Source organism: Synchiropus splendidus, chromosome 1 (genome assembly GCF_027744825.2).
Source record: "Synchiropus splendidus isolate RoL2022-P1 chromosome 1, RoL_Sspl_1.0, whole genome shotgun sequence".
Taxonomy (NCBI): Eukaryota; Metazoa; Chordata; class Actinopteri; order Syngnathiformes; family Callionymidae; genus Synchiropus; species Synchiropus splendidus.
Window position 1 is genome coordinate 26,232,560 of NC_071334.1, and position 27,437 is coordinate 26,259,996.

At 42.6% G+C, this 27,437-nt stretch overlaps 1 protein-coding gene across 1 annotated transcript in view; it reads left to right on the forward strand.

Annotated features, from left to right (window-relative positions):
* The window catches only part of LOC128756678 (thyroid hormone receptor alpha-B), a 136,730-nt gene extending 118,793 nt beyond the window's left edge, over window positions 1–17,937 (forward strand). Inside the window, exons 10-12 of the mRNA XM_053861276.1 lie at window positions 2,030–2,176; window positions 4,395–4,653; window positions 5,571–17,937. Of these exons, the coding sequence (XP_053717251.1) occupies window positions 2,030–2,176; window positions 4,395–4,653; window positions 5,571–5,821 (657 nt within the window). The 3' untranslated portion in view covers window positions 5,822–17,937. The remainder of the gene's footprint in view (window positions 1–2,029; window positions 2,177–4,394; window positions 4,654–5,570) is intronic.
* The last annotated feature ends 9,500 nt before the right edge of the window (window positions 17,938–27,437 follow it).

Below are 27,437 nucleotides of genomic sequence, written 5' to 3' on the forward strand. Positions count from 1 at the left end.
ATGTAGCGAGTGGCCAGTATCCGATTATTGTCTTATTTTTCCCACTTTCCTCGTCCACTCTTGAGCTAACTGAGCCGTGCTCTCACTACTGAAATGAAAAATGGGCCTGATGTCCACCGGTGAAACTAATTCTTTGTCTTGGCTCGTCCATGAAAGGGCTGCTGTTCATCAGAGTTGTTTTGTCAGTCATTTAGATTTTCCAGAGAGGCTCAACTTTCTGGTGCACAGCCCTGCTCGGCCTCCGCGTGTCTGCGGATTATGATGGATGATTGCTTGTGTGAGGTGATTATTGCCCTCACTTTTATCTCACCCTATTTATTGTTGTGGCCCGGCTCTAATAAATGACAGTGGGCTTGACACATGCTTTATTCACCGCGCCGCGAAACAATATTTTTCATCATACTGGCCTCAATTGACACAACTGTCCAAACACGCTGGCCCTAGTTACCAACAGCCGTCCCTCCGGGTGACTCCTCCATCCTCGAGCAAAGGGGACAATCCGCTGTCCTGAGTTGACAAATTGACTTGATTTTCTCTCAAATGTCAAGTCAGCAACACGGCCAAACAATTGTTTAGCCCTTTGTTCCAAAGCTCTATATTCAATACCCTTGTTTTACACCCGTTTGCACTTTTACACTTTACATAGATTATAATAACATTCTCTGTTGAAGTGGAATTGATTTCTTGTCTGGCGCAGATTCCGGGTTCAGCCAGGAGCAGAAACTATGGCCTGTTGTATCTGCAGATAATGATTCATTCTATTTAATCTTCAATTTCAAGAAAAGCTTTGTCAAATGGGGCTCTGTTTTTCAGGCATTAATTGTTATCATTTTCAAGCATTAGACTGCTCATTTCCTCAAGCTAGTCAAAGTCTTATTGAGGGTTTCCATTACAGTTCCACGCCAGGGTTTGGACTGAATCCTTCCACCTATTGATCAGTACCAATTTTCGCTTGCCAGTAAAAGGTACCTTCTTAATAGAGGTATTAAGCAAAGAGTCAACCAAATCTTGCTCGAACCAAAAAGTTGCTACAGCAACCTTGACACATATTATTTCACTACTTCACTGCACAGCCTTAACATGCAAACCGGGTCATTGATTTGCATATTAAATAACCGATACACCAAAAATCAGCCACCGAACATTTTTAGCTGAAAATGGCCCAAAAGTGCATCATTTTCAGTTTTTAAGATGTGTACCGCTGAAATTACTGGAGCGAGGATGTTTCTCTTTGTGGAACTTCGGCTGCGTAAAGCGTTGACAGCGAGCTCCCGCAAGTCTCTCGTCACTACATTGGGTCTTAATAGAGTATGTTATCTCTCTCCTTGCACCCTTCGAGCCGCTGACTACACAGACCAGCTCCTCTGTTGTGTCCGCAGCAGACGTTATTCCTTCAATTGGTGCTGACGAGGGAGTGAAAACAATGACAAGTGCACGCTTGTTTCACTGAGATCTGTTCAGATCCTCTGACCGTGTTCATGACTGTACTTGTGCCGTGTTATAAAGATCAATATTTCATTGTGTAGAAATAAAGCGGTGTGCATGCAGAGAACCCGTGAGACGGGGAAGGGCAGTGTGCCGAAAACCTGACTTGTCTCTCTGCACCATCGTTGTCTGTTATGCCTACAGTACTGTTCACATTTGTGCCACAGCAATCCTTGTTTTGATAAAGACTTTTGTTTTTGACCCACAGAGACAACTGCGTTGTTCAAATCCTATGAGTAAATGTAAAATGTGACTTAAATGCACTTTTTATGAGACAAGTTTAATTTTACAATCTTTGCCAGACAGTTGGAAGCTAGTACATCATTCATGAAGGGGAAGGAGTTTGAAACATTTTGTTCTGAATTGCATTCAATTTTAGCACATTGCACACTATCATAGTCATAAATACAATGTTGTCTATTTTTGGCATTTAATTGTTTTGGTTATCAGTTTTCGGTTTTTGCTTTTGACCGAGAATTTTTATTTCCCCGTATCTCTAATCTTAACATCCTATTCATGTCCACTATTTAATGTTCCATTTCAGCCAGATAAAATTGGACAGTCCCCCGTCGCCCCCACATCAGATGGAGACAAAGTGGACCTGGAGGCCTTCAGCGAGTTCACTAAGATCATCACTCCTGCCATCACCCGTGTCGTCGACTTTGCCAAAAAACTGCCCATGTTCTCTGAGGTGAGTGTAAATTGCACATTGGTCTTTTCATTTTCAAGGGAAGGCAAGCACAGTCACTTGTCCTGTAGCCTTGTGTGATTAAACTATTCCACTCTAGCCTCATCTGTCTTTGTATTCCAAAACACGCAGTAACGGTTCAAGATCAAAATGCCCAGAAATGACTCCAGCTCTCACTGTTGCAGCTTCCAATCTATTTATTGCTTTTGGACAAATTCATGCAGCATTCAAGGCGTAATAAGCCTTTACTTTACCCGTGTCCTCCAGGCGCACGTCAGCCAGATGAATCGTGGCAAAGAATCCCAATTAATCTATTTAGCAGTTGAACACAATGAAAATAAAATGCTCTGAGGTGAGATCTGATCTGCAACAGCGGTGTGCTCTGATTTAATCAGTTGCCGCGGCACTGAGCTCATCATATCCATGCAAATCGCAGTGTATTGCTTTCTCATCATTGGAGAGAGAAAATGAAATTAAAGCATTCATTAGTTTGTGCTCCAATTATTATTTACAGTCTAAGTTAACGTGTGGCAAATGAAGCATGAGCTGTTAAGCCCACGCCAAGTATTATTCATTTTCAACCATATTTTTGACACGGTAAAAATATGTTCACTTCTGTTTTCAATGCTTTCACCATTCCTTTTAAACAGTTGTTAGAGCAGCAAAGAAAAAGAATCAACAGCGATAAATCAAACCCCATTCGCGGATCAATTGTTCTTCATTGGTTGGTGGTTGACGTGTCGTGGAAGAGCAGGCGTGCATGTCCAATCGTCTCTTCACAGGGATCCACCAGAGCTCAGTGCTGGGGCCTTCTCACTCATTCATTAATTGTCTTCCTCTTAACTCTAATGATGACCATCTGTTTGTGGCCCTGAATAAGTTCCCTATGTCCTTTAGCTAACCTTTCCCTACTGTGTTTGGGAACCAAGGAGGAAACCGGAGTGCTGAATAAACGCAATTGTGCCCCATCAGGCTTCTCAACACAAGAGCTCATTAATCTGACAGAGTCTGTGTGGGCACCACGAGTCTGGTGCACTTGTGTGCAGCATCTTGCAGACCACGTCTAACATCAGATGTTGAGTAGGATGTGTGACGTTGATAGATTTTGGAATTGTGGATTTTTCAAGATCCCAGGGGCCCTAGGAAAGGGGATCTTGGAGGCCCACCAACTTGGTTAAAACCACCATGTCCCTCCCAATAAAAATGAAAACAAAAAAAGACAATGAATCACTGAAAATAAGTATTTCACGTCTAAATGATAAAAACATTGCAGACATCAATATTATTAACATCTTCAAAAGCATTCACTGAAAAGAGCAGCATTATTTGTTGGACAAAAACAGATCTGTCCCACATTGCTGCTGCCAGATGGAGTTTGCTAATGATAAAGGCTGTTGTTAATTATACTCTGTTGAAACAAAGCAATGTCACAATCAGACATCTCTCACATCCCCTTGCTACGAGCAACAACTCTTAAGGTGGCCCATGCCTAGGCATTTCTTGGTCATTCGGGGTTGTAGTCTCTGAGCAGCGCCGTTGTTTTTGTCACGGATACAGACGAGTGTCAGCCGCTTCTCAGGGCCCCATTCAGCTGGGGGCCTCACCCAACCGCCTGTCTTGCCTATCACATTGTTGTGGCCCCCAGTTGTAATGCGTTTGAGACACTTGGTCTAAATAGTATGAAATGATTTGCCAACCATTGGTCCTAGAATGGTATTGTGAATGATTCTGCGAGCAATGCTTAGCGTGTGCTTTCGCTGCTCCCCATCAAGTCTAAATGAATATCCCAAGTTTCTTTCCCCCATCGCCTCTTCTGTGAACGAAAAAGAGCTCAAGCTTTATTTTTGAACCAATTGTTCTGGCTAGATCTTCAACTCAGTTTGTCTTGGGTGGAATTTCTGTCCAGACAAATAGGGCAGCCTCCTTTTTACACTCAATTCATTCACATGGCCTTGGTTATTGATGATCCTCAGCAGAGTCCTTCCCTTGCCTCCTTTTAAATGTTTAATGATTTAAATGTTTGACTGGCTCCGAAGCAAGCATAATCGTTTAGTGGTGAATAGGTGTCGTAAAATGAGAAATCACCAGAACTTTTCTTGTAGTCCTCCAGCTACTTGCCATACCACGTCTACTTTCTCTGACACAAGTTATAGTGAACCGCAGTTGTATTTGTACATGGACTAAGTTGGTGCGTATGACTTTAACTGTCTTTCCTCGCCAGCTGCCTTGCGAAGATCAGATCATCCTGCTAAAGGGCTGCTGCATGGAGATCATGTCTCTACGAGCCGCCATGCGCTATGACCCTGACAGCGAGACTCTGACTCTAAGCGGGGAGATGGCAGTTAAACGAGAGCAGCTCAAGAACGGCGGACTGGGCGTGGTGTCCGATGCCATTTTCGATCTTGGCAAAAGTTTGGCACAGTTTAACCTGGACGACACTGAGGTGGCCCTCTTGCAGGCAGTGCTTCTTATGAGTTCAGGTGAGTTTTGGGTTGAACTCTTCATTTGTAATCTGGCAATCCCAGATTGACATTGATGACCTTGACAGAACACCTTAGACTAGTGCTTCTCTTATTTTCTGTTGCGCCCCCCCCGGAAAGAAGTAAACATTTCTCGCCTCCCAACTCTCCGTCGCCTCGCTTGTCTATAAAATTATCATAAGTACACCTGTGCATGTCATTGCATCGTTGTTAACATTAAAGAGAAGACAAAAAGAAAGTTATATAGATCAAGTAAAATATAGATAGTTTTTTTTGTCAGAAAAGACATAAAGTACATCAATTTGCCTGAAATCAAAAAACAAAAGTCATGAGTGGATGTGCAATTACACTTTATTCTAGTACAGCACCTAGTACAGGACTCCCCCACCCCCCACCAGCATCGCTCCACGCCCCCCCACTATTTGAGAAGGACAGCCACTGTTGCACCGTCAAGCTGATTAATGCCATGAACAAACAGAGTTCAGCTCGGTAACAGCAAGTATTTTAAGAAAGTATTTTAAGAAAAAAGCATGTATTTCTGATGCTACATTTCATGCTTAGTGGATCAAAATTCCATGCGGCCTAATTAGTTTCTTTTTATCTCCAGCCTTCAAAAGAGGCTCCCTGTCCCTGTTGAATTTTCGGTTAATTATAAACGCTGACGTTTATTTATATTTCATTGTGGTAGAATTTCCTCCCCATTAGTTTTTTTTTTTTGTATTCTGTAATCAGCCGCGGCTGCAGTCCTGACTGCATTTTGCCAAATGTTGTTCGTCGGGATGACACACTGTCAGAACCCTTCAGTGAGGATGTTAACATTTGGAATGGGCTGGTTGGCTGGGGCTATAGTTGTTGAATCACGTGACTCTTTCTCTGCACCTCATGTCCACCTCTTTGTCTGCCCCTCCTCATCTCAGATCGCTCCGGACTCACCTGCATTGACAAGATCGAGAAGTGCCAGGAGACCTACCTGTTGGCGTTTGAGCACTACATCAACTACCGCAAGCACAACATTCCCCACTTCTGGCCCAAGCTCCTGATGAAGGTAACTGACCTGAGGATGATAGGGGCCTGCCACGCCAGCCGCTTCCTTCACATGAAAGTGGAATGTCCCAATGAACTCTTCCCCCCTCTCTTCCTGGAAGTCTTCGAGGAACAGGATGTGTGAAGGTTGTCCTTGCGCAAAATGAAGATGAAGTTTGGGCAAATTTTCGGTTGGAAAAGGGCCGCAGGGCCTTTCATGTGGGCAGAAAGAATGGAGAGTCTTCTCTGGCAGAAGTCTGCTTTAAACCAATATTGTAACAAACTGGAATCGTCAAAAACAACAACTCACCAGCAACAGGAGAGTCAAGCAAACAGAGGATTTTTTTTCTTCAAAACCTACTCCTCCCCTTTCTCTGACTTTTACTTTGCCCAGTTTCAAATCTGTGTGGGGGCCCTTCTGTCTGAGATTGATGTCTTATCTCGTAAGATTTGTAGCCATTTGCCAAGACACCAATGCACACGCAGTGACACACACACAAAAACACACACAAACACACACAGCCACAGCCCGTTCCACCTCAGCTAGTGCTTTTGTCGGGGTGCGTTCCCAATCTCTGAGTCATTATCGTGGTCGAGGATGTTCTTTTGAAGCGCATGTTTCCAACTTCCACCACTCAGTGTTATATCAAAATACTTTTAAGACATGTTGAACAGGAGCGTTATTATTGTTATTGCTCACACAATACTTAGCAACAAATAGCACTATCCCGGTGTGTCATTGCTGTACAGAAGCAGAGCCACCATATCAGAGCTCTTTATCAATCTCAACACAATCTGAGCCGTTACAGCTGATTTTGCTTTGTTTTTTTTGTTTGGAGTTTCCTATTAGATCCCACTGAAATCGGTGCTATATTTATACAATACTCGTCCATTTGTATAAACTTGTGTTGTCTACCTTTGGAAAATGCACAGACCATTGCTTCATATCTACCTTCCTTTGTGTCATTGGACTGGTTCCTGTGACATAAAACGCACACATACTCGACACACAGGCGCACGCACAAACACATATAACAGCGAGCAGACTTGCCGTGTCATTGCCTGTGCTGCTTGTGCCAGCAGCCCGCCGTCCTATGAATGACAATTAAGCCCTTCTCTCTCCAAGGAGTTTTGCGAGGGAAGACACAAGGCAGGGAACTAAGAGAGGAAGACACTAAGGAGAGAGGGGAGGTGCGGAGAATGAAAAAGATTTACCGGTTGGATTGCAGATCCAGAGACATGGGTCAGGAATAAATCTAAGACGCCCTGCTTCAAGGACGGTTCTAATCGTACAAACCACCAGAGAGGAAGCAATGCTCGATGCACACGCATGCATGCACACACACACTCACACACACACATACACACACACCTATAGAATACACAAATACAAACACAATAGCACCTCAGAATAACGTGAACGCCTCATTTTACTGTATGCACTGCGTGGCAGTGATGATTTATATATAATTCTATATAACCCTAACCTGCAGGGTTTGTACAGAGTCCACTCTTCATGGGCTCAGCTCAGTGTAGCTCCTCCATACACATTTTGCCTTTTTTTACACCATGGGCATCACTGAGTGCAGGCAAATGCCAAGAAGGCTAACATTTACCTCAAAGTGGACACACCCCCAGGCTGGGGCAGCAATACTGCCCCTGTGGTGTCAGGCACTACCTCACCTCTGTGGACACAGGGCACCTGCCCGTAGCCTACACACAGACATACATCATTCAAGTTGGCGCACATGTAGAGGAACACGGAGATGTTATATAAAGGTGCACATTTGTTGTGGTTTGAAAATATAGATCATGGTCGACACACATACACCCTCAGTGCTATCACTTGGTTGAAATGAAATACCACTGAAGACAGGAGGGCCGGCCATTCCCATGGAAGTTTCGCAATTCCAGGGAATGGTACCCATTTGGATTCGGGTTCTCTTTTTTTGTTTTATGGGACCAACTGTCTTTATTTGACTCTTTTGAAAGAAAAAAGAATGGATCGAAAAGTTTCTGTCACTACAGCAACCCACTTAAAGAAGGACTTTGTGGACCCCTGCTGATACAAGGAAGAACAACGAGTGACTTCAAACCTGTGGTGGCTTCTCCAAATGAATAGGCATGCAAAGAAAGGGCTGCATTGGTCTACATCGTGGCAATGGTCACCACTGCTATCAGTGTCTCTATAGCGCATGGATACCACGTCAGAACAGAAGCAGTTTTGAAGTTCTGACACAAAGCCTCAACTGTCCTCAAGTCTTATTTCCACAATTGTCATCACAATCACAGAAGTGTGGTCCAGTGAATATCCAAGACAGATATCGTGGTGTACCAGGCAAACAACCATCCAAGAATCCCTATCTCATTATAAATGCCCACTCTGTTCATTCCAGTTCTGGGGCCAAGCCAAATCAAGTTGGGTTCACCACAGACGAAGCAGAATGGACGTAAAAGGAGATTTCCCCAAACCAATTTTATACTCATTGCCAAGCACTAGCACTGGACTACTACATGGTGCCCCAAGATAAGCAGTCGAGCGTGCTGCAGGGTTTCCGGGTGATTGTTACTGATGCTGCAGACGGAGTTCAGGATGTGGGAACTGGAACGCCAACAATGGGCATGATGGCTAAGTCGGCTATTTACTCCATTTCAATCAATCCGCCTCTGATCCTGCCCCACCCCACTCTTACCCGAGGTCCTTTCTGGAGCCGAGCTCAGACTGACTTTCACCCCAACAACATCAACACCCACTAGCCAGGCTGGTGGGGGGATTTTGCACTATTGCAGTGGCCCTCATCTAATCCCCTTAATACTAAATGTACAACCAACCATTGTTGGGTTTTTTTTTTGTCCCCAAAATGGGTACCCGAAAATTCTCTGTGTAACAGAGGCTGGCATTTGCAATGGGCTCAGTCCCAAACCTGTCACATTGTCAGTATTAGGCCAACCACATTAACAGTGCACCTAAACAAGGATGGAAGGGGGACCCCAGGTCAGCAGGTCTCCTTGAGTGGTAATAGTTTCGTTTTTTAAGTGGAGCCAGCCCAGTTACATTTTTCATCTGGAGCCCGCGATGAAGCGTAATTATCTTCCAAAGGCGCCATACCTGTCCTATCCATGCGGCACCCTTGGCCTAAAATCAAGTGAAACCAAATGAGATCCAGGCCTCACCCTTGTGTGACAAGGTTGGCCATAACTGCCCCTATTCAGTGGCGCCACCGAATGAATGTGTTTGGCGAAGCAGCGGTAAGAGCGATTTCAGAATGTCAGCAAGAGAGGTACACCGCACAGGACTGGAGGCAAGAGGCGACGGGTGTCCACCCTTACCACCGTCCCCAGCGGGGCTGTCCAAAGGCCCTTTGGGTGGTTGTATAGACCATTGCTCACAAACACTTGTGGAAAGGGGAGACGTCAGAAGAAGTCGAGTCTCCTCTTTGTGTTCTTGCAACGTCCCACTTAAGCTAACTGACATCCCCAAAAAGCTCCAGGCCCAAGGAAAGGTCTTTCCTGAAGGACCATCCAATATATCTTGTAGATAATGGATCCCGTATTCCAGAGATGTGGGCTTGGATTCCAGCGCATCTTTGTAAAGGAACTGAAAGCCTATTCATTAGTTCTCGCAAGCTGGCCTGATGTGTTTGTGTGACAGGAAGGGTAACAATGCTGCTTTACCTCATCGAGATAAAGGAAAAAATGATTTATGAAATGATTATAAATCCATTTGAAAATGAAAAGAGATGACTTTAGGAAAAAAAAAAGACTCCAGAACAGGAGAATTTGTTTTTCTTTCATTTTTACTTTTTCTGTTCTTGTTTTGATGCTTCAACTGCTCTGTGTAAAAGAAAAAAAACAGCTGTAGTCACTTTTTGACCATGCGTGCAGTGTAACATAGATAATAATTCACTTCTTTTTGTTTCACATCTATAAGTTTTGTGTTGATAAGCCAACTGATTTGTCTGTCTGTCTGTCTGTGTCCAGTTGTCCGTCCCCTTTTATCAGGAGGAATTTACAACCAACAAAACAGGAATTTGTTTTTTTTATATATTTTTGTTTCTCTTTATATGAAATACAAACTTTGGAGAAAAGAAAAAAAATGAACCAGAAAAAAAAAAGAAATAATGCAACATAAAGCAAAGAAAAAAAAAGAAAGAAACACAAACTTGTCATACCTCACACAACACAAAACTCAAAGGACCTTGGGTGGAATCATACTTTGCAGGCACATGTGAAAGTTCATATATAGATTTTAAAAAATGTATATGTCAAAGATAATTTGTGCTTGTGCGTAAGCTTCAGTAATAGTTGCATTGGGACTGATCGGTCAAGCTTTGGTGCCCTCTCTTTTCATGATTTGGATCTAGAAAGACGGGAGAAAACAACGTTATGCAACGTTACGGAAGATCAGTTGGCACTTCTCCGATGAAAGGCATAGTCTACAGACGGTAAACCTCAAATGTGAACGGCCCAAGCTGCTTGAGCGATCAAGACTTATGTAATGGTTGAGTGTTTTCTGGTATTGAATGTAGCTGACAGGAAGGGGCTGGACGTGAGACCAGCACCCACAACCTAACTTCCACACACCAGCAGAAACTATAGTGGTGTCACGCAGACCAACAACCAACAAAACTGAGAATAGATATATAAATATATATTGCCCATCTGCAAGGTGCAATATTATGTATTTTGTATGTTTTCTGTTTTGATTTTCATTTCTGTGGTGTTTTGTTTTGGCCATAACCAAGGATGTATATAGAAAAGAATCTACAACTCAGATTTGTAGACAAACAAACGTCACCCTCTCCCACCCATGTAAAGCAGTTTAATATTTCATTCATTTGTAAGTGTGCGCTCTCACATGTGCATGATGATTCATGTTCAAAAGTGCCCCATGACATAATCATAAATCCTGTGCCTCCTCTTGTTTGCAAAGAGATAGATTCTTACCCCTCGTATTTCCACCACATCAGGACACATGAATGCTAATGTTCGTCTGTCTTTGTTCACCCATAAAACCAGATTCTGGACTTCTTCCATGTGGGCGTGGGAAGCAGTCAGTAAGTGGAAAAGTTCTGGAGGGTTATATGAATCGAGCGTTAGCAGGGATCCATGAATGTCATTTTATCTGGCTGCTCCACGCCCACATTAAAGTCTGAAAAGGTCCAAAATGAATTTTCCCATTTGTCCACACCTGTGTTGCTCTCAAAAAGCCAGCCCAAAAATCTGACAGGCGCTCTCTCTGCTACCAGGAATCGTGTGTTGACGTTTTGATCGACGTGTCTTTAACTATTCCTTCTGACCAAATCAACCTTTGAGTCGATTTCGGACATGCGTCACCATTCCAGTGGATATTGGTAAAATCTTTCTCCACATATGCCACAGTGGCTGGAGTGTGATGTTCACCAACTGGAAGACTGGCTCAACAGTCCACCCAGCTGCCAGATATGTAACCTATAGAAACCAGATGGTTGCACTTTGCATTCTCTGCAACATTATTTTAAGTGATCAGAGTTACAAATTTTAGTTGAACTCTTCAGAATTTGCATAATTGCAGCTGCAATATTGTCACGCTGGTCAATGGAAATGCCCTTTATTTGACCTCCAAACAGTGATACTTTCAGTGGTACAGAGGAAGAGAGGGAGTTCTGTATAACATTGGAAGACCTATGAAACACTAACAAACTTCGACCCATGCAGTCAGATGTCATAAGATTTCTGGGGCTGGCTTGAGAGACTTCCAACATGACCCTCCATTGATATTTTGACCCTGGTTTGTTCTTACATGTTGACACTTTGGATTAGGGTGGAAATTGTCTGTGATGTTTTTTTTTTCTTTTTTTGTCTGTTTTTTTTTTCCTTTGCTTTGTTTCATTGTCGTGTTTGGTCCCCACCTTATGCCAAATGTTGTTTGTGAAGACATGCAAGTAGCAAGATGTCTATGCAATTTCCTTCAAAGTCCCTCCAAACTAGCAGCTCAGCGCAACAACTGTGAGCAAATGAAATCCAATTTGGCCTGGATTTTTATTCCAGGGTTTCAATTTGGGACCTAAAGACCCTTGCTACTTACTGTGGGCAAGGATATGAACTGTGCAGGCAAGATGACCCTCAACCTCGGGCGCATCTTGTCAGCAGTCTGGGACCCAAAGAACAAGGAGGGTTGCAGGGGACGTTGTGGAGAATAATGAAACTACGAGATGTGCTGTTTTTTTATAAATTGCTCAGAAAGTGGTGTGCATGTGTTTGTTTGTGTTTGTTGGATGCCTGGGTATGTTGTGCCTGATCCAGTGCTCTCACTGCTTAGTGGGCCGATTTGGAGCACGGCTCACCTCCCCCCCCCCAAAACCCAACCTCTTTTTAAATCAGAAGCCTTTTTCCACGCAAAGCTTTAATATTTCTATTGAACGACCAAGCTAATGTACTGTTCAGCACTGTCAGTCAGTGGGGTGCGTGTACTCGTTTACGATACCCTTCGCTGTTTGGGCCGACCTCAGTCGGGTTCATGCACACCATTACTTTACTCCGTAATACGTCTCACCTCGGTACATTGCCTCACTGAGATGGCGACTTGCTGACTGTCAGTTTAACGAAAAGCACTTAACTTAAAGCACTTTTGAAGACCCAATCTTTGATAGTAATAAGACAACAAATTGTATGCAAGCCAAATTCTTTAGCACCTTTTATGACACCCTTGGAAAAAAAAAACAGATGTAGCGCTTAGGCTTAAAAAAAAAAGGCCAATGTAAAGTTTACATTTGTGCAATAACATACAAGCCGACAAACATTTTTGACGTAGACCTTATCCAATCTGTCTTTAAAGCACTTAGGGGGAATAATCAAGACTGCTTCACAAATCCGCCCACCAGTGAGAGCAACCACCCAGTCCATACACATGCACGCCACTTTTTGTGAATGGGGTAAAGGAAGCTATTGAAGGATTCTCTCAGGTAAAGGAACATTTTCTAATAAATGATGATGAACCTTATACGAAACAAACATTGTTTGTTCATCTTATTTGTCTGCTTTATTTATGATCTGCATGTTTTTTTGTTACTGTTAAGACAACAGGGTCAGCTGTGTGTTGTCCATATCTCATTGATCACAGAGTCTATCTCAAACAGCGACATTCATCCACTAAATGTCCCCATGCTCTTTAAGGTGTGAATGCGTGTTTTGTTTATGGTGAAAGGGTTCTCCACTACAATCTATGGAAGTCCAAGCTCTAAAGAGACTCAAAAGATCATTTTGAGAAAATAAAAAGGCAACTGGTCTTGGAGATGGTTGGGAACTGACCAGGTCTTTTGAGTTACAAGTCAAATGTCTTCATATTAAGTCCCTTTAGGTAGAAGTCAACAGAGGTGAAACAGAGTTTAGTGGTGCAGCCCTAACCTAACCCAAGCAAGAGATAGGAGATGGTCCATCAGGTCTTCCTTCGTTCCTTGTGAGGTGCTGACAGTAACATGAAGTCCAACTGTGCTTGTGATGGTTGGACTCTGTGCTCAACTTGGTGGTGCTGGAAAGAGCAGTTGTATCTTTTGTCTCTTCCACACAAGGCAGACCTCTTCTCTCCTTCTACCATGGTATGGATCATGGTTTTGGTCATTATCTTTGGGTCAAACAAAGTAGGTGAGCTTTTGTAAATATTTTAGTATGTGTTATGCAACTATTAGCGGGGCTTCCCTTCTCATTCAAAGCAGTACTCAAGGCTACTAAATTGCGATGCCTAAGTCTCTTTTAAAAATCAATTGGAGACTGTGAGTGGTTTATTCCTTCCCACTTTTGAAAACAGACTTAAATTTGATTCAACTTCTATTAAAAAGATATAATAGAAATGGACTTCCATAAACTGTAGGCTCATGTTCGCTCATCTCTCATTTGTTTAACGCATGCTGTGCAAGTGGCATTTCCATGCCATGAAAAGAAAAACCACCTGCCAAGTCCGTTCAGTGCGTCAGCACCTGGTGTAAATACATGCTCCTCGTCTGAGCTGGGCACCACTCTCCTTTGAGGAGACCAGTACGGTCCTCCGTCTGAACACCTGCTTCATTTCCAAATGTGTTGGCTTTTTAAATATTCTGGAAGGTTGGCATGGCGACCACCCATAGCCGTGCATGTAAATAGGTGTATGCATGTGAGTGAAGTGTCCATCTGTGATTGTTCAGTTCCTTCCCTGCCCCCCAACCCAAAAAAAAAAAAGCACCTTTTTAGGCGGCGGTACGTGACAGAAGTCTGTAAAACAGAGGCCTGCCACAGACTGATCTTGACGAATGTAACTCATATTGTGAGGATAAAACGTTGTGCAAAACAAAAGTGTGAGAGGAATTGAAAAGAAATGCTCCATAAACAAAAGGCTTATTGCTGCAGTGATGGGCCAAGGCTCTGCAGTTGTGTTTCCTCCTTCCAAACGATTGCAATATCGATTGCTTTTGTTCCCGTCCTCTGTGCTGCTCTTATGTAGAGCTTTCAAAGGACTCTTTCAAAGTGCACATTGTAGATATGATCTCTAGAAAGGAGTTGTTTGGTCCGCTGGGTGTTTATAGGAAACTCCTTTGGGGGATTATGAATTAATTAATATTAACCGCTAGTGTGACAGAAACATCTGCACTGTGGATTTGACCCAAGGAGTGCAATCAAAGTGCCAAATTTGCCTCAGCATGGCTTTGTTGAGGGCTGTTGAAGACTGTTGAAATTTTATATGTGACTGTTAAAATTGCTAATGCGCTTTAAAAAAAACAAACAACAAAAAAGGCTTTAAACCTTGGCCCATTTTGCCCCTTCTCTTTTACTCCAAACAGTTTAATAAATCGATCGGCAACAACCGTAGTACGTTGGAGCTGCTAACATTTCCTACATTTGTCATAGTCTGGAAAACCACAAAACCAAAATCAAGGGCTTCCTTTTATATTATTCCTCGGTAGGGAATTTTTTTCAATGTAACCTCGGTTATTCTCAATTTTCAGAGCATTATTTGTGATTACAGCAAAAAAAGAGAGAAAAAAATGTCATGTTGGGGATTGTGCTGTACAATTTTCAATTTGAAATATAATGAAATTACTGTCATCATCTGGAAATGGTATGGACAAAAGGCCAGTTGGAGAAATACTCAATTATATATATATATATCTTCATAAACGCTTGACAAGTGACTCTATTGTATAAATGCCCAATTACACGTTGCAAAGACTATCTAAAAGTGGACTTTTGTGGCTCTGGATCTTTTTGTAAGTGGGTGCGACAGGACTTGCCTAGACAGCAAAAGAATGTACCAATAATAACCATGGATTAGAGGTTTGGATCAGAGTTGATTCGGTTGATTGACATTGTCCTTGTTGGAGAATCGTGCCGACGATGGAACGACACGAAGCAGTGTGCGTCAGATTGACAACATGGTTTTGGATCAGTTTAGTACCGCTCAGGTTTCTAAAACCGGCCTCAAGGGGTGCTTTTTCAGTCCCATCCCCTCCCTGCTCGCTCCCATTCCGAAGATCTCCCTTCGCTTCTGTTCTGACAAATGAAATCACATATCGCATTTGGTTTCGCAGACCGCACATTGGCCCGCTGTTTTATGCAAAATAGCTTTGAGACCTCAGTAAAAGGAATCCGATCATACACCATTTCCATTCAGTAGCAGGTCCGAGAAACTTTTTTTACTGCACCAGCAAATAAGAGATGACCTTCTCTTTCAGGCCTCATGACCACTTTGTTTTACTACACATTGTTTACAACGGATGTAGAGAAAGCAAAGACCAGCATAGACGGTCTCTTCGCTAAAAAAAAAAATATCCAACTAGTCTTGTCCACAACATTTGGTGCTGATCAATGTGTTCACGTCTCACTCTGTCTGTATTGTAACGATGTCAACGAGATGTATTGTGTCTAAACTCGCAAGAAAACAGTCGAAAATGTGCACACCAATGACAGGTGATAAAGTAAGTGAACGATTCATGCCGTGGTTGATATAACTCGTAATGTGCAGGGGTTCACTTCAGCACGAGATACAGTAACTAACAACTCCATTTCAAAGTCTGAGCACATGCTGTGTTTGGATATCTGGATGAGAGACGCATCATGAAAGCAAATGTGTTGACGCAATGTTCTCCGGGGTTTTATTGCTTCTCTTCTTCTGCTTATTTGTTTTCAATGAATCTTCTCAAGGACCCATCGCAGCCTACTCAGTGTACAAATAGTCAAATGACTTCAGATCTGCCCAAAATATACAGCATGACTTTCAAGCCTTTGGTTGGAAGAGAGAAGTTTTTAAGAAGGTGACAATGCAGCATTGGACTTTTTTTTAAGGAACCCATTGCCATATGATAGTGTTTGTGGCACTGAATGGCCTCTCACTGGTCGTGGGTTGAACGACTTTTTTTAAAATTGCCCCCAAAATATTCTGTCAATTGAGAGAACTTCTTAAAACCGACTTCCAACAAACGACATGTTGCTTTTGTAAAAAAAATTTTTCCCTCAGATTCAACCCCAACACATAAATTGTGTTCCACTAATTCATGTGTTGTGGGTTTGTGCCTCTCTAAGCTTGTAGTTGAGAACTACAACTGGCGAACTGTTTTCTTCCAAATCATCTTGCTGATTCTCACATCCACAACGTAGGGAACAATGAGAGCTGCAGAGTGCCACTTAGAAAGCTGCTTCTTACCCAGAAACCCTCATATTTCTGCCCTTCTTTCCAGGGGTTTGAAGGTCATGTATCAAAGGAGTACCTAACAACCTAGTTTCCTTTAATCCCTCCCTCATAATTCTCTTGCTTCACTGTGACTGTGGGGGCTGCTGGGAAAACTATGATGATGTGTTCTGCAGACGCTCAGGGGTTATGTCCTGTCCACACCAGGTCAGGGATTGTAGGAAGGTGCCAAAGATAGGGTGTGAGCTGTTTTGTTATTGTCAGTTGTGTAAAAAGCGCATTAGCCTGTTGTCACAGCAAACTGAGTGAAGACCTGTTCAGCAACTGGAAACCTTTGTCTTCATAAACACTAGCTCACTGGATGACATGCAAAGATGTAGGTAATCTGAAACGTTCTATCTAAACAATTAGGTCATTAATGAATTTATTATTATTAAAAATTAGTTTTTATATAAGGCATGCGTTGAAGTCGGTTGTTATTGTCCACCTTAACAGTAGAAAGGTTCTGGTAGCCCAAGTAAGCTGTGCAGCGTTGAAGCTTCAGCAAAACTCAAAATGCCTGGCTTGCATGCTAAACCTGCAATTAAATATGTAGTCTTGACTAGCGAACAAAAAGCATATAACCAGTGAGCCCGTGACTAGTCTGAAAATCCAAAACCAAATTCATCCGAAGTGGAGCTAAGTGAGTGACTGAGATATCCAGTGGTGTGTGTTTTATCGTCCTGCATCAGGGCTCGCATGATATAGCGGGATTTGAGAGAGAGAAGCAGAGTTGCTAAACAGTAGGCTAAGGAATAAACGCAGGGAAACACATGGTTTTTGGCCATAACAAGAGCAGACATCTCTCCTGTCTCTCGCCGGAGGTGCCAGATCATCATATTCTTTCAGGTTAATGTATAGAATAGTAGAGTATTTAGAGGTGTTTTTACTTTTTGACTTTGCGACTTGGACTGCGACATACGGGACGCTAACTAATAAACAGTTCTTTCCTGGTGCGTGAAATAAACAGCAGGAAGTGTCGTTGACTATATAAAGTATATTTTATCTGTCTCTGTTGTTTTTGTCGTTATTGTAGATTGTGTCAAAGCAAAACAGTATTCAGGATTCATTCCCTCAGAGCACAGGGGCTATCGAACATGCAACGATACACAGTCAAGCTTTAGGCAACACTCTGGGCTACACTGTCTCGTCTTTTGGAATAAACCTAAACTCATACGCAGGAAACCTCCGAATATCTACTGTGATTTCCTACACCACCCACACCGACATCGCCCTCTTTCACCTGGACCTGTCTCCCCTGTGCGAGTTCTCCACCTCCCCATACTTTGCTCAGAGCACCCACCCTTCCCCGCTTCTCCTCCCCAGTCGTGGGTGGTGTGATGTCAGGTTCATGTGGTGGGCTGCTTAAGACAGGTCCAGACAATCAGTGTGTTTGTAAACGTCGCTGTGTGGTTTTCAGAATCTTTGTTTTTCTGGTCAGGGTTTTAAAGGAAGATATTTTTATGGTAATTGTCGCTGGTCTATTTTACTATATATTTATGTAATAAATATGTGACTGAATTGACATCTCACTGACTCTTTGGTCTGTTATTGGTTCCAACGTGGTGTTGGAAGCTTTTCAATAAATGGACGATTACATTCTAACCACAGAACTTTTTGTCTTTTTTGTGTGTGTGTGTGTTGTCTCCGTTATTCGTCAACTTTACTTCTTGTTCCATTTGCAAGTTTTCAATTGATTTTTGTTTGACGTAAAGTCAACCATCTAGAAGGACAAACTTAGTTGTTTTGCACCAAGCTTTCATTTAACCGAGGCTTTTTGTGAATTACTGCAAAAATAAATGTCTATACTGAATTGTTCCAGGGACTAATGGAAAAATAATGTCATGTTATGCGTAATGGAGAGGACAAAAGATGCTTTGTTGGTGACTGGAGGGTGCTGTGATAAATAAAAAAAATCAGTCAGGCCTAAACAAACTAGAAGTCTGTAACGTTTCTTGAGACCGGCTGTCTGTCAGAGTCTTTTAATTTAGCAACATGTCCAACTGGGTGTAACAACAATGGTCTTCACTGAACCTGCACAGCAGGTAGAACCCCACCACACCTGACTTCGATTGGGAAGTGCCTTCAATTGGTAGCACTGAGAAGCATCTTCCAAGAAAATGATGGGCGATCCGGAGATTGTTCTTGTCTTGTCTTCTCACCTCAAAACATAAAATAAAAGGATTTTCCAGAAGGCTCACCTCGATTCCTGGATTGCTACCGAAGACCAACCTAATGCCATCATCGCAGGATTGGACACCTGCGACCCTCCGCTTTTGGCCTGAAGCCTCCAGGAGTTTGAGGAGACGTATGGAACCCAACAGAGCAGAATCTGCTGCCTTGACCATCCTGTTAATTTACCATTGGGCCGGGTGGATCTGCTCATCTGAAGTCCACCATGTGAGAGGAAGCTGTTGTGGGGGATGTGAGCTCACAAAGGCAGCTTTTCTGCCAACCAATCCCAGGGTAGCTGTTTGGACCACAGCCCATCCCTCCCTTTGCTTCTTTCATCAACACTCTCTCTGTCTCTCCCCCCTCTTGATCAATCTCTCACTCACACACATATTTCATGCTCGGTGCTTGTTCATGGCAGGAATTTTCCACTCAGCGAAAGAGGAACATTGAGGCCAGCTGTGCTGTCAATTGCAGTGCATCCTCAATTCTTCAACTATTTGAACCCATGATTTCAAACGACTCTGGGTCTCGCCTCCTCACTTGTCTGTGCGTTTGCATTTACAGTGTCTGATTTATGTTCTAGCCTGTGAGTCAGCCATTCCGGTCTCAGATATATGAGCTGCGGTCTTATCTGCCGACATTGCCACCAGTCACTGAAAGGGGACTTATTCTCCTCAGTCTTTTAAAATGATATTGAGACAACAAATTGCAAGGGAGTGATTATAGGTACTAGCAGGTGAAAGGTGTCAACGGCATGGAGTGTTTCAAGGTTTTCAGGAAGAGACGTCCTCTATGTGGACAGTCCAAACAGCTGACAGAGAAATATGGAATAGTGTTTTAATCATGAAAATAACTGAAAATATTTTACTGAATCGGAACCATCCCATGGCACAGACTTGCCTGGAACATGCTAAACAAAGTGCATTGTAAATTGACTTGTGTGTATGTTTGCGTTGAGGCTGTACGTGTGGAAATAGACTGATAGCCACCCATTCCAGTCAGCACTTCCACAGCTGACATCCAGAGGCAGTTGTTTGTTTGTTGCTGCAGACGGGACTTCACAAGGGGCGAAACATGGGGTTGAAATTCATGCTTATTCTGGGCTGAGCCACGTTTTCGGTCACCTGATGAACGATCTCGAGGTCCTCTGTTGCGCCCACGACAAACTTCTAAAGCAGCAGAAAGATATGATATTATAAGTGATCGCTGTGCCAGGATGAGCTGCCCTGAGAGACAGGAGTTACCCAGGTACTGATCATTGCCAGTGGCTATGTCCTCTGTAGGCTACTAGAAGTTATTTGTTATTATTTAAGCGCTTCATTTTGTGATGATTATGTATTTTACTTTTCATGTCCTTACTTATTGCACTAGGGTTGATGATCTGAAACAACAAGCAACAGGTTCAGTTCAGTGTTCAGCGTTGTAGTTGCACAAATATTATAGTACTCTTACTGTTTAATTATGAGCAAACTTCAGCAACTGAGACTCTGATCTGATTCATTTTTTTCATCTGTGGATCATCAAAGAACAAAACAATATTCCACCTGGTGCTCACAACTAGAAGTATATCATAATGTTTGGAGGGGCACCTGTTCTAGTTGGTAAAAATAAATAAACATCTTTGTTTTGTGACATGTAGCAATGTTGTTTGGAAACAGTGGCACTGAGGAAAAGACAGAGGGCCGAGCTGGAGGTAGCAGAGATGAAGATGCTGAGCTTCTCTCTGGGAGTGAGCAGGATGGAGAGGATCAGGAAGCAGTATATCAGAGGGACAGCACATGTCAGGTGTATAGGAGACAAAGTCAGACTGAGATGGTTTGGACATGTACAGAGGAGAGAGAGCCAGTACATTGGTAGGAAGATGTTGAGGTTGGAACTGCCAGGCAGAAGGTGGAGAGGAAGGCCAAAGAGGAGGTTGATGGAGGTGGTGAAGGAGAACATGAGGTTTGTAGGTTTGAGAGAAGAGGAAGCAGAGGACAGGGGGAGATGGAGGAGAATGATCCTCTGTGGCCACCCCTGAAGGGAGAAGCTGAAAGAGAAAGAAGTTTTGTGACATGTATCAGTCTTTTTAGCTGCCACAATAATAGAGTGAATTTAGCTAAAAATACCAAAGTTGATGGGTATGTTCAGCAAATTTTAGGTTATATTAAATAAGAGATTACTGAGATAAAATTACCGAACATAATTGATTCATCACATATTGTTTTTTAGTCACCCGAGAGCGCTAGAATAAGGACACAGTTTCCACTGGATAACAGCATCTTGTCCTCCCACATTTTGTGTGCACTCACTGCAGTGAAGGTACGAACTGGTGAGAGGTCACAGTTACTAACATGTAGCTATCTTTGTATGTCTTTCGTTAACAAAGACAATACGTTCAAAGCAAACGAAAACATGTCTTGGAACTCCAATGAGTTCTGTTCAAACTGCTAAACTCTCTGGCTTCAAAGCATCATGGCGTGAGAGTGAGGTCAGGTGAAGACAGCGAACGTTGTAGTAAGTATGAGCTGGAATACAAGTATAGAGCGGCGGAATGATGGCAGTGGGGTTGTTACATAAGTAATGTGATGCAAATAGGTCAGCGGTAGAGAGTCAGGCAGGAGCAGATGTTTCCTTTCAACATTTAACCTGATTGTGTGCTGACAAACGTTGTACATTTTGTACTAGAACAGTGGTGGAGAGAATCGGTCCTCACAACAGAGCCTCCAGGTCGAGTCCCTGATCCACCAATACCTCGCCCTCATCTTCTCTCCTCGACGCTCTCCTCCTTAAGAATGCCGGGTCATTGAACTATCATCTTTCCTCCTCCTGCTCTAATCCTCTGAGTCTTTCTCGCTTTTGCACCACAAGTTCTCTCGCTAGAAGTCACGCATGAGCCTGAGACAACACCAAGGACAGACATGTGTTCTGTATACATTAGAGGCCTCTTATGTAAGCGTGAGCTCACTCCCCCTCCCTTCCCTGTTGCCCATACATTCCCCCCGACTGCATGCACAACCAGGTCAGGTGAGGACGTCACACTGTGGGACCGACCTCATACAGCCCCATAGCTCAGACCTGTGGAAGGTAACACCCCTCCAGAGACTAAGTAGGGGAGCAGAACGCAATGCGTATCATTGGACAGTGAAGAATGAATCATTTCCCTGATGTAGAACAATGCGCAACATAAAACTAGATGGTAAACAAATGTATTGTCCTTAAGTATACAGGAGTCCCAACACAAAAGAAAGAGATCTTGTTTCAGTTATTGGCCTCTATTCTAAAAGCATAAATGGGTTCAAGTTGCTGCGGCTCATTTCTAGCTGTAAAATGTAAATAAAAAAAAAGTTATATAGAAATCGAATATAACATAAAGCAAAATATACTTCAGAATATCTATTAAAATATAAAATTCAAAAAGTCATATTATTTAAAGAAAAATCAGAAGCTATGTCCACACTTTCAGCCCATCCCTACTCAGTCGCATGGTGATGTGTGTGTGTTAGGAAAGTGGAGATTTGCATCCTATGCTGTCACCAAGGTTTCCAGTTGGGGGGCAGGGGAGACGTTCATTAAGTCTATTCACTGACTTGCATTGGATTTCAGTTGCTGTATATATCCCCTTACATGGCTCTCCTCCTTACTGACGGTCAGATATGCTGTGAAAGGTGGAACATGTGCTTCAGTTGAAAACCCATTGTGTCAATATGCAATGTATTCAAGCATTTGGGATCAGTCATGAGTGATGGACAGAGATTAAAAGAGGTGAAAACAGGAAATGCTGAAAAAAGTCTGTCTGGTATAAACACTGCCTCTCAACATCAGTGATGATTTCATTTCAAAATGAATGTTGTTTAATTACTACTTTAAGTACATGCAAGACAGTTCGGTCATAAAACAGGAGTAGAAAATGTTCAACAAGCAAAGATTTGTGTCGTAACTACACCAACAGGTGCATCTGGGCCCATTTTAATGCGCTGGCTTTGTTCCAAGTTTGAAAGTCACTGGAAATTAATGAAAACAAAAATGATTGAAGACGTGATTCACGACATCTGGCTTGTAGTGCGCATATTTTTGAGTCGACGTCATGCTGTGCAGCCTGTGAGAGTCTGCGGGGCTGTGTGAAGAAGATAATACGAGTGTGTGAAGATGCAAGGAAATGTCAATTGTTTGAACAGAGAAGATTGCAAAGACCACAGTCTCTGCTCTCTGTGCGGAATCTGGTTCCTGCAGGCCCAATAATTGCTTCTGAGAAAACATTTTCATGGAGGTTTACACGCAGTTGTGATGTGATGAATGATTCGGTTCTACTTTAGGCTCAGAGGTCAGCAACATTTCATGCGGTCAGGACTTGCATGTGCGTTTTGGAACGCCACAGATCAGTAATTCTCATACTGGGACCACGGTTCCCAACAGGAAGCGGAGGAAATGTCCACTTTAAATATTTGATGAGAGGATGGAAATATTCTGGATAGAAGTGAGTTCCTTCACTCGGCAGCAAAGAAAATCCTCTGAATATTCCACCAGATGCTCAGAATAGCACCAGACAAGATCATACATGCAGAAATGGCCTTGGAAAGAAGAGAGGCTCATTCAGGTGGATTCAGACGTGGATTGAGGAAGGATGACCCTCGGTAGCCTTCTTTGGTTTTGTTGACTTGAAGAGATCTGACAACTGTTCCCCGGGAATCGAAGGGATGTTGGTGTGTATGAAGGACACCGACACGGGAATTGGATTTGGAGGAGACTCCTCAATTTGTGATTGATGTAAAGGTCAAGGTAAAGTCTTCCAAGATCACACAGAAAACTACCACATAGGCAGCGATGGGTGACGTGTTTGGTCTAGATTCCACTCTTGAGTACTATGTTTAGCGTATTGTAATTGAGCAAGTCATTTTTGGTAATAATGCTACGACGGTCAAACCTTTCAAAACAATGTGGTGACGCAGTTTCACCCTCAGCAAGAAGAACTTGGGAGTAGTGGAGAAACAGTGGGAAAGTCTGGGCAGGGCCCTGCATATCAGGCTGGACTGGCCTCACTGGGCACGTAGGAGTCAAGCTGGCCATGATATCTAAGGTTCTTTACAGCGCTGAAGACTGAGAGTATGAGTTGGATCACTGAGACTCAACACACAAATAGATTAAAGTTCCATATGTATATGATTGCACTCTCAATGCTTTAAGGCCATAACTGAAATAAAGAATGAAGTAATAATGTAGTAGTGATTTTTTGCAGACACGACAGCGTCTTTTGTTGTTTTGTTTTGTTTTCTTCCCAAAGACTGATTAGTCCGATTCTTTGATCGCCGGGGACTGTTTCCGCCGGGCACATCACTTCCTTCATCTCGAGCGAGTTGCCTGTGGCTGAATTTCACACCGACTGCTGTTCGCTTGCTGGAGACATCCGGGACCAAATTCACCTCTGCAGGCGGATTCACTTCAGGGAACAAAGCCCCAATCCGAAGCGTTCCGGTCTCCGATTTTTCAGTCAGATGAACTTTGAACCAAGACATTGCCCGTAGTATGAAAGCCTCCAAAGAAAGGAGTCTCATAGTGTATGGCTCCTTCAAAAGCCGATGCATCCTTCAGTCCATTTTATTTCCAGTCCATTGTCAAAGCAGCTGCCTGAGCGAAGAGTCGGAGGTGTTTCTTCCTCAAGCTGTGAAAGTCTCAAATGTTTCAATACTATCGCCTCAACATTGGCAACCTTGGATCCACGTATCTGTAGCCTTGCCTTGTGTTTATGAAAAAAAAAGAAAAGAAATGAAAAGAAAGTTTCCAAAAAGCAGCAACCCCTGTTTCTAGTTTATAAAAGAATGTAATTTCTTCTCATAATATGAGAAAATGATGGAAGTCTTGAAAATAATTCCTCCAAATTGCAAACAAGTTTCTGTGGAAAATATGTCTTGTACCTGGGGGTGTGTTCTGTTAGTGTGTGGGTCTGTCTCCGGTGAAATCCATCCAAGAATCCCAAGGCAATAACCTGCCCTGAGAACAAAACCATGAATCATGTCTACGTGTAGTGACACTCAGAACTGGCTCCGATACAGAGAAAAATAAAGTTGTGCTGAAAGATTTCTTGGAATCGTTCAAGCGAATAATCTCGGGCACAATCGAAGCCAGGTTTTGAGATTTACCTTGACTTGTTTTTCATTAATTCTTAGATTCCGGCCAAGCACTTTTGTTATTTTACGATCACAATCTTTAATGCTAATAATAATTAGAGTATAAAGCTTACTAAACTTGCATTCCTTTGGAGTTCTACTTAAACAGATAATACCTCTGTGAAATTGAACTGTATAAATGGGTCACTTAGTTAAATGAATCTTTCCTTGACCAATTTTGAGAGTTTTGACATTAATCTATGCGTGAGACACTTTCCCTGTTGCACATTGTCTTCTCAGAGTCACTCCAAAAGATGCTTCTCTCAGGAATCGCACACAGAGAAGCAATGAAGCATGTAATCTACAACCATCCTTCTTCTCATATAAGCATTTAGTGCTGCTGTGCTGGGATGACGTGACTCTTCGAGATAACCCTGCCTGTGAGATAAGGCCATCGCTTCAAGTCCCTTTCAGACAGGAAAACAAAGAGCTGGAAATGCTTGTCGTTCATTTACATCCTTTTTGTTTTTTGTTTTTTTAAAGTCCAATTGTATTGATATTCATCTGATCTATGTGAGGCAACAACTTTTTTGCATTAAAAATATTAGTAATGCACTCAGTGGGACAGTTGGTGGCAGTATGGAACTCACACTCTCAACACAAGGGAGGAGGAGGTGGAGCTTACACCGCAGCAGCGATATGTCACTTATTATCCACTGTAAATATGTATTTCTGAATAAACATACACTCAATTAAACAAAAGTAAATCTGACTGACTGTCTCTTTTATCTTGCACATAAAATTATGAATTGGCTCATTCATCAATTTTAAATTTCGGTTTGATAAAATTTCATGTGGGTCTAAATTTTATGACATCATGATAAAAACAAAAAATCTTTACGCCGTCAGCAGCACAAGAAACATGTCAGAGTAGAATCACTCCCCTGCACCAGCGCACCCCGTTATTTACATGTTAAACGTGAACAAAATAAATATCTCAGACGTATGCACTCACCAAGCGCTAAGCCTGCGGTGGCCACCTGACTGAAACCCCCGAAATGGCATCCTTGAGTCATGACGGATAACACGAGCCACAGCTGGACCCGTCTCACTGGCTGGGGAAACCCCTCATCGGAAGAATGACTATCACCGAATGGCTCAAAATGACTAGAGCGATGCTGAAATTATTCTTGAATATATATATCTATATCTATAGATAGATATAGATGCATTGGGAGTGTAAAGCCTTTAATGCTCCTCTGCTGCAGGGTCTGCATTGAAATGTGTTCTCCCGCCCACATGCCTCTGACAAAAACATGATGGTTCATCCAGTTCATGCATTTTGCACAAATAAATTTAAACACATCAGCCTAATAAATTCTTCATCCCACTGTAACTAATTATTTAAGGAACAAGGGCAGTGTAGACATAATTAGCCTGCTCTGTGTACCATCCCATGGGCCGCAGCCAACTCCGTAGACCCGCATCGCAGAAAACATAAACTGTGAAGCAAGATGAGTTATTCATGCTCTCAAATGCGAATGTGGCGCAGCCAACATACCGATGGGTCAACCCCAAAATAGCAGCCCCTTCCCCTGTTTCTGGTTCATCACTTTTTTGGTTTGTTTGCTTTTTTTGTTTGTTTGTTTTTTTCATTTGTTTTGCATAATTTTCATTAATGTTTTCCGTCAATATTTGAAAATATTTGAATGTGCGACAGATTAGAACATCTTTGCATAAGGTACATATTGAAAAGTATTTTAACAAAAGAAACGTTTGACAGACCCAATGCTTCCATCATGGATTTCCACATTTCCCTGTGGAGCCAATGAATTCTTGAACAAATGAGCAAGTCTGCTCACTGAAGCTGGTGACTTGGAAGGTGGTATATTTTTAAATAATTTTATGTTCTCTGTGTCTCAATGATGAACAATACTGTGTATGAGAATGTATCATGTTGACTACCATTGACTTAGTATCACGTCATGTTTAGGCTTGACAAATATGAGAATAAACATAGGCTTAGACCTTTTGGCGTTTTTTTGTCATATTTACTGTACATTTGTTGTCTCCAAAACATTCCGATTCAAGCTGAGGTATAAGAGTACGGTACATTTTTGAGGTGGAAATACAGTAAATGGATTGATTGTTGGAGGATTCGGTTCCATCATTACTTCACACTACCATTATAGAATCAGGTTGTCTGTTTCAGCTCAGTTAGTGCCCGTTGTTTTAGCGATGAACTTGGAAGACCTTCAGCAAGTGACTGTCCCCACTCTACATACGCTGATACCTGAAATGTGGTTGGGGTTTTTGTGATGGTGAGTAGAAGCTGGACAAAATCTGCAGGCCTCGACAGACGTGGCTGTCACTGAATTTTCTCAAATACGTAACTCTAAACTCCACTGACGGGTTGATTTCACATTTCAAATACATGGTGAGGCACCGCAGTCAAAATAACAACCCGCAAAAACAAGACGTATGTTTGGAGTGACGCGGGCCCTTTAAATCCTCAAAGTGCGATGCCCTGGATGAACCAGCACTTGGAAACCACAGGCCATGTATCGTGCCTCCATCCCCATCTAGCGGCCAAATATTGAACTGCACAACAGTCCACAAGCTGTGGCCGGAAACGGAAGTGCGTATTTCGTAAGTGAGTCCACTATGGTAGCCGATCACGACCGTGTGTCACTACATTTGACTTGTATTCAACAATTCGGATATTTTAACAAGATTTCATATAAAATTATTGGATCTTTCTGTGCAATTTGCATGCAGTTTTCTATCTTGCCTACGAGGTCTCAGTTAATATGAGTATATACTCCGTA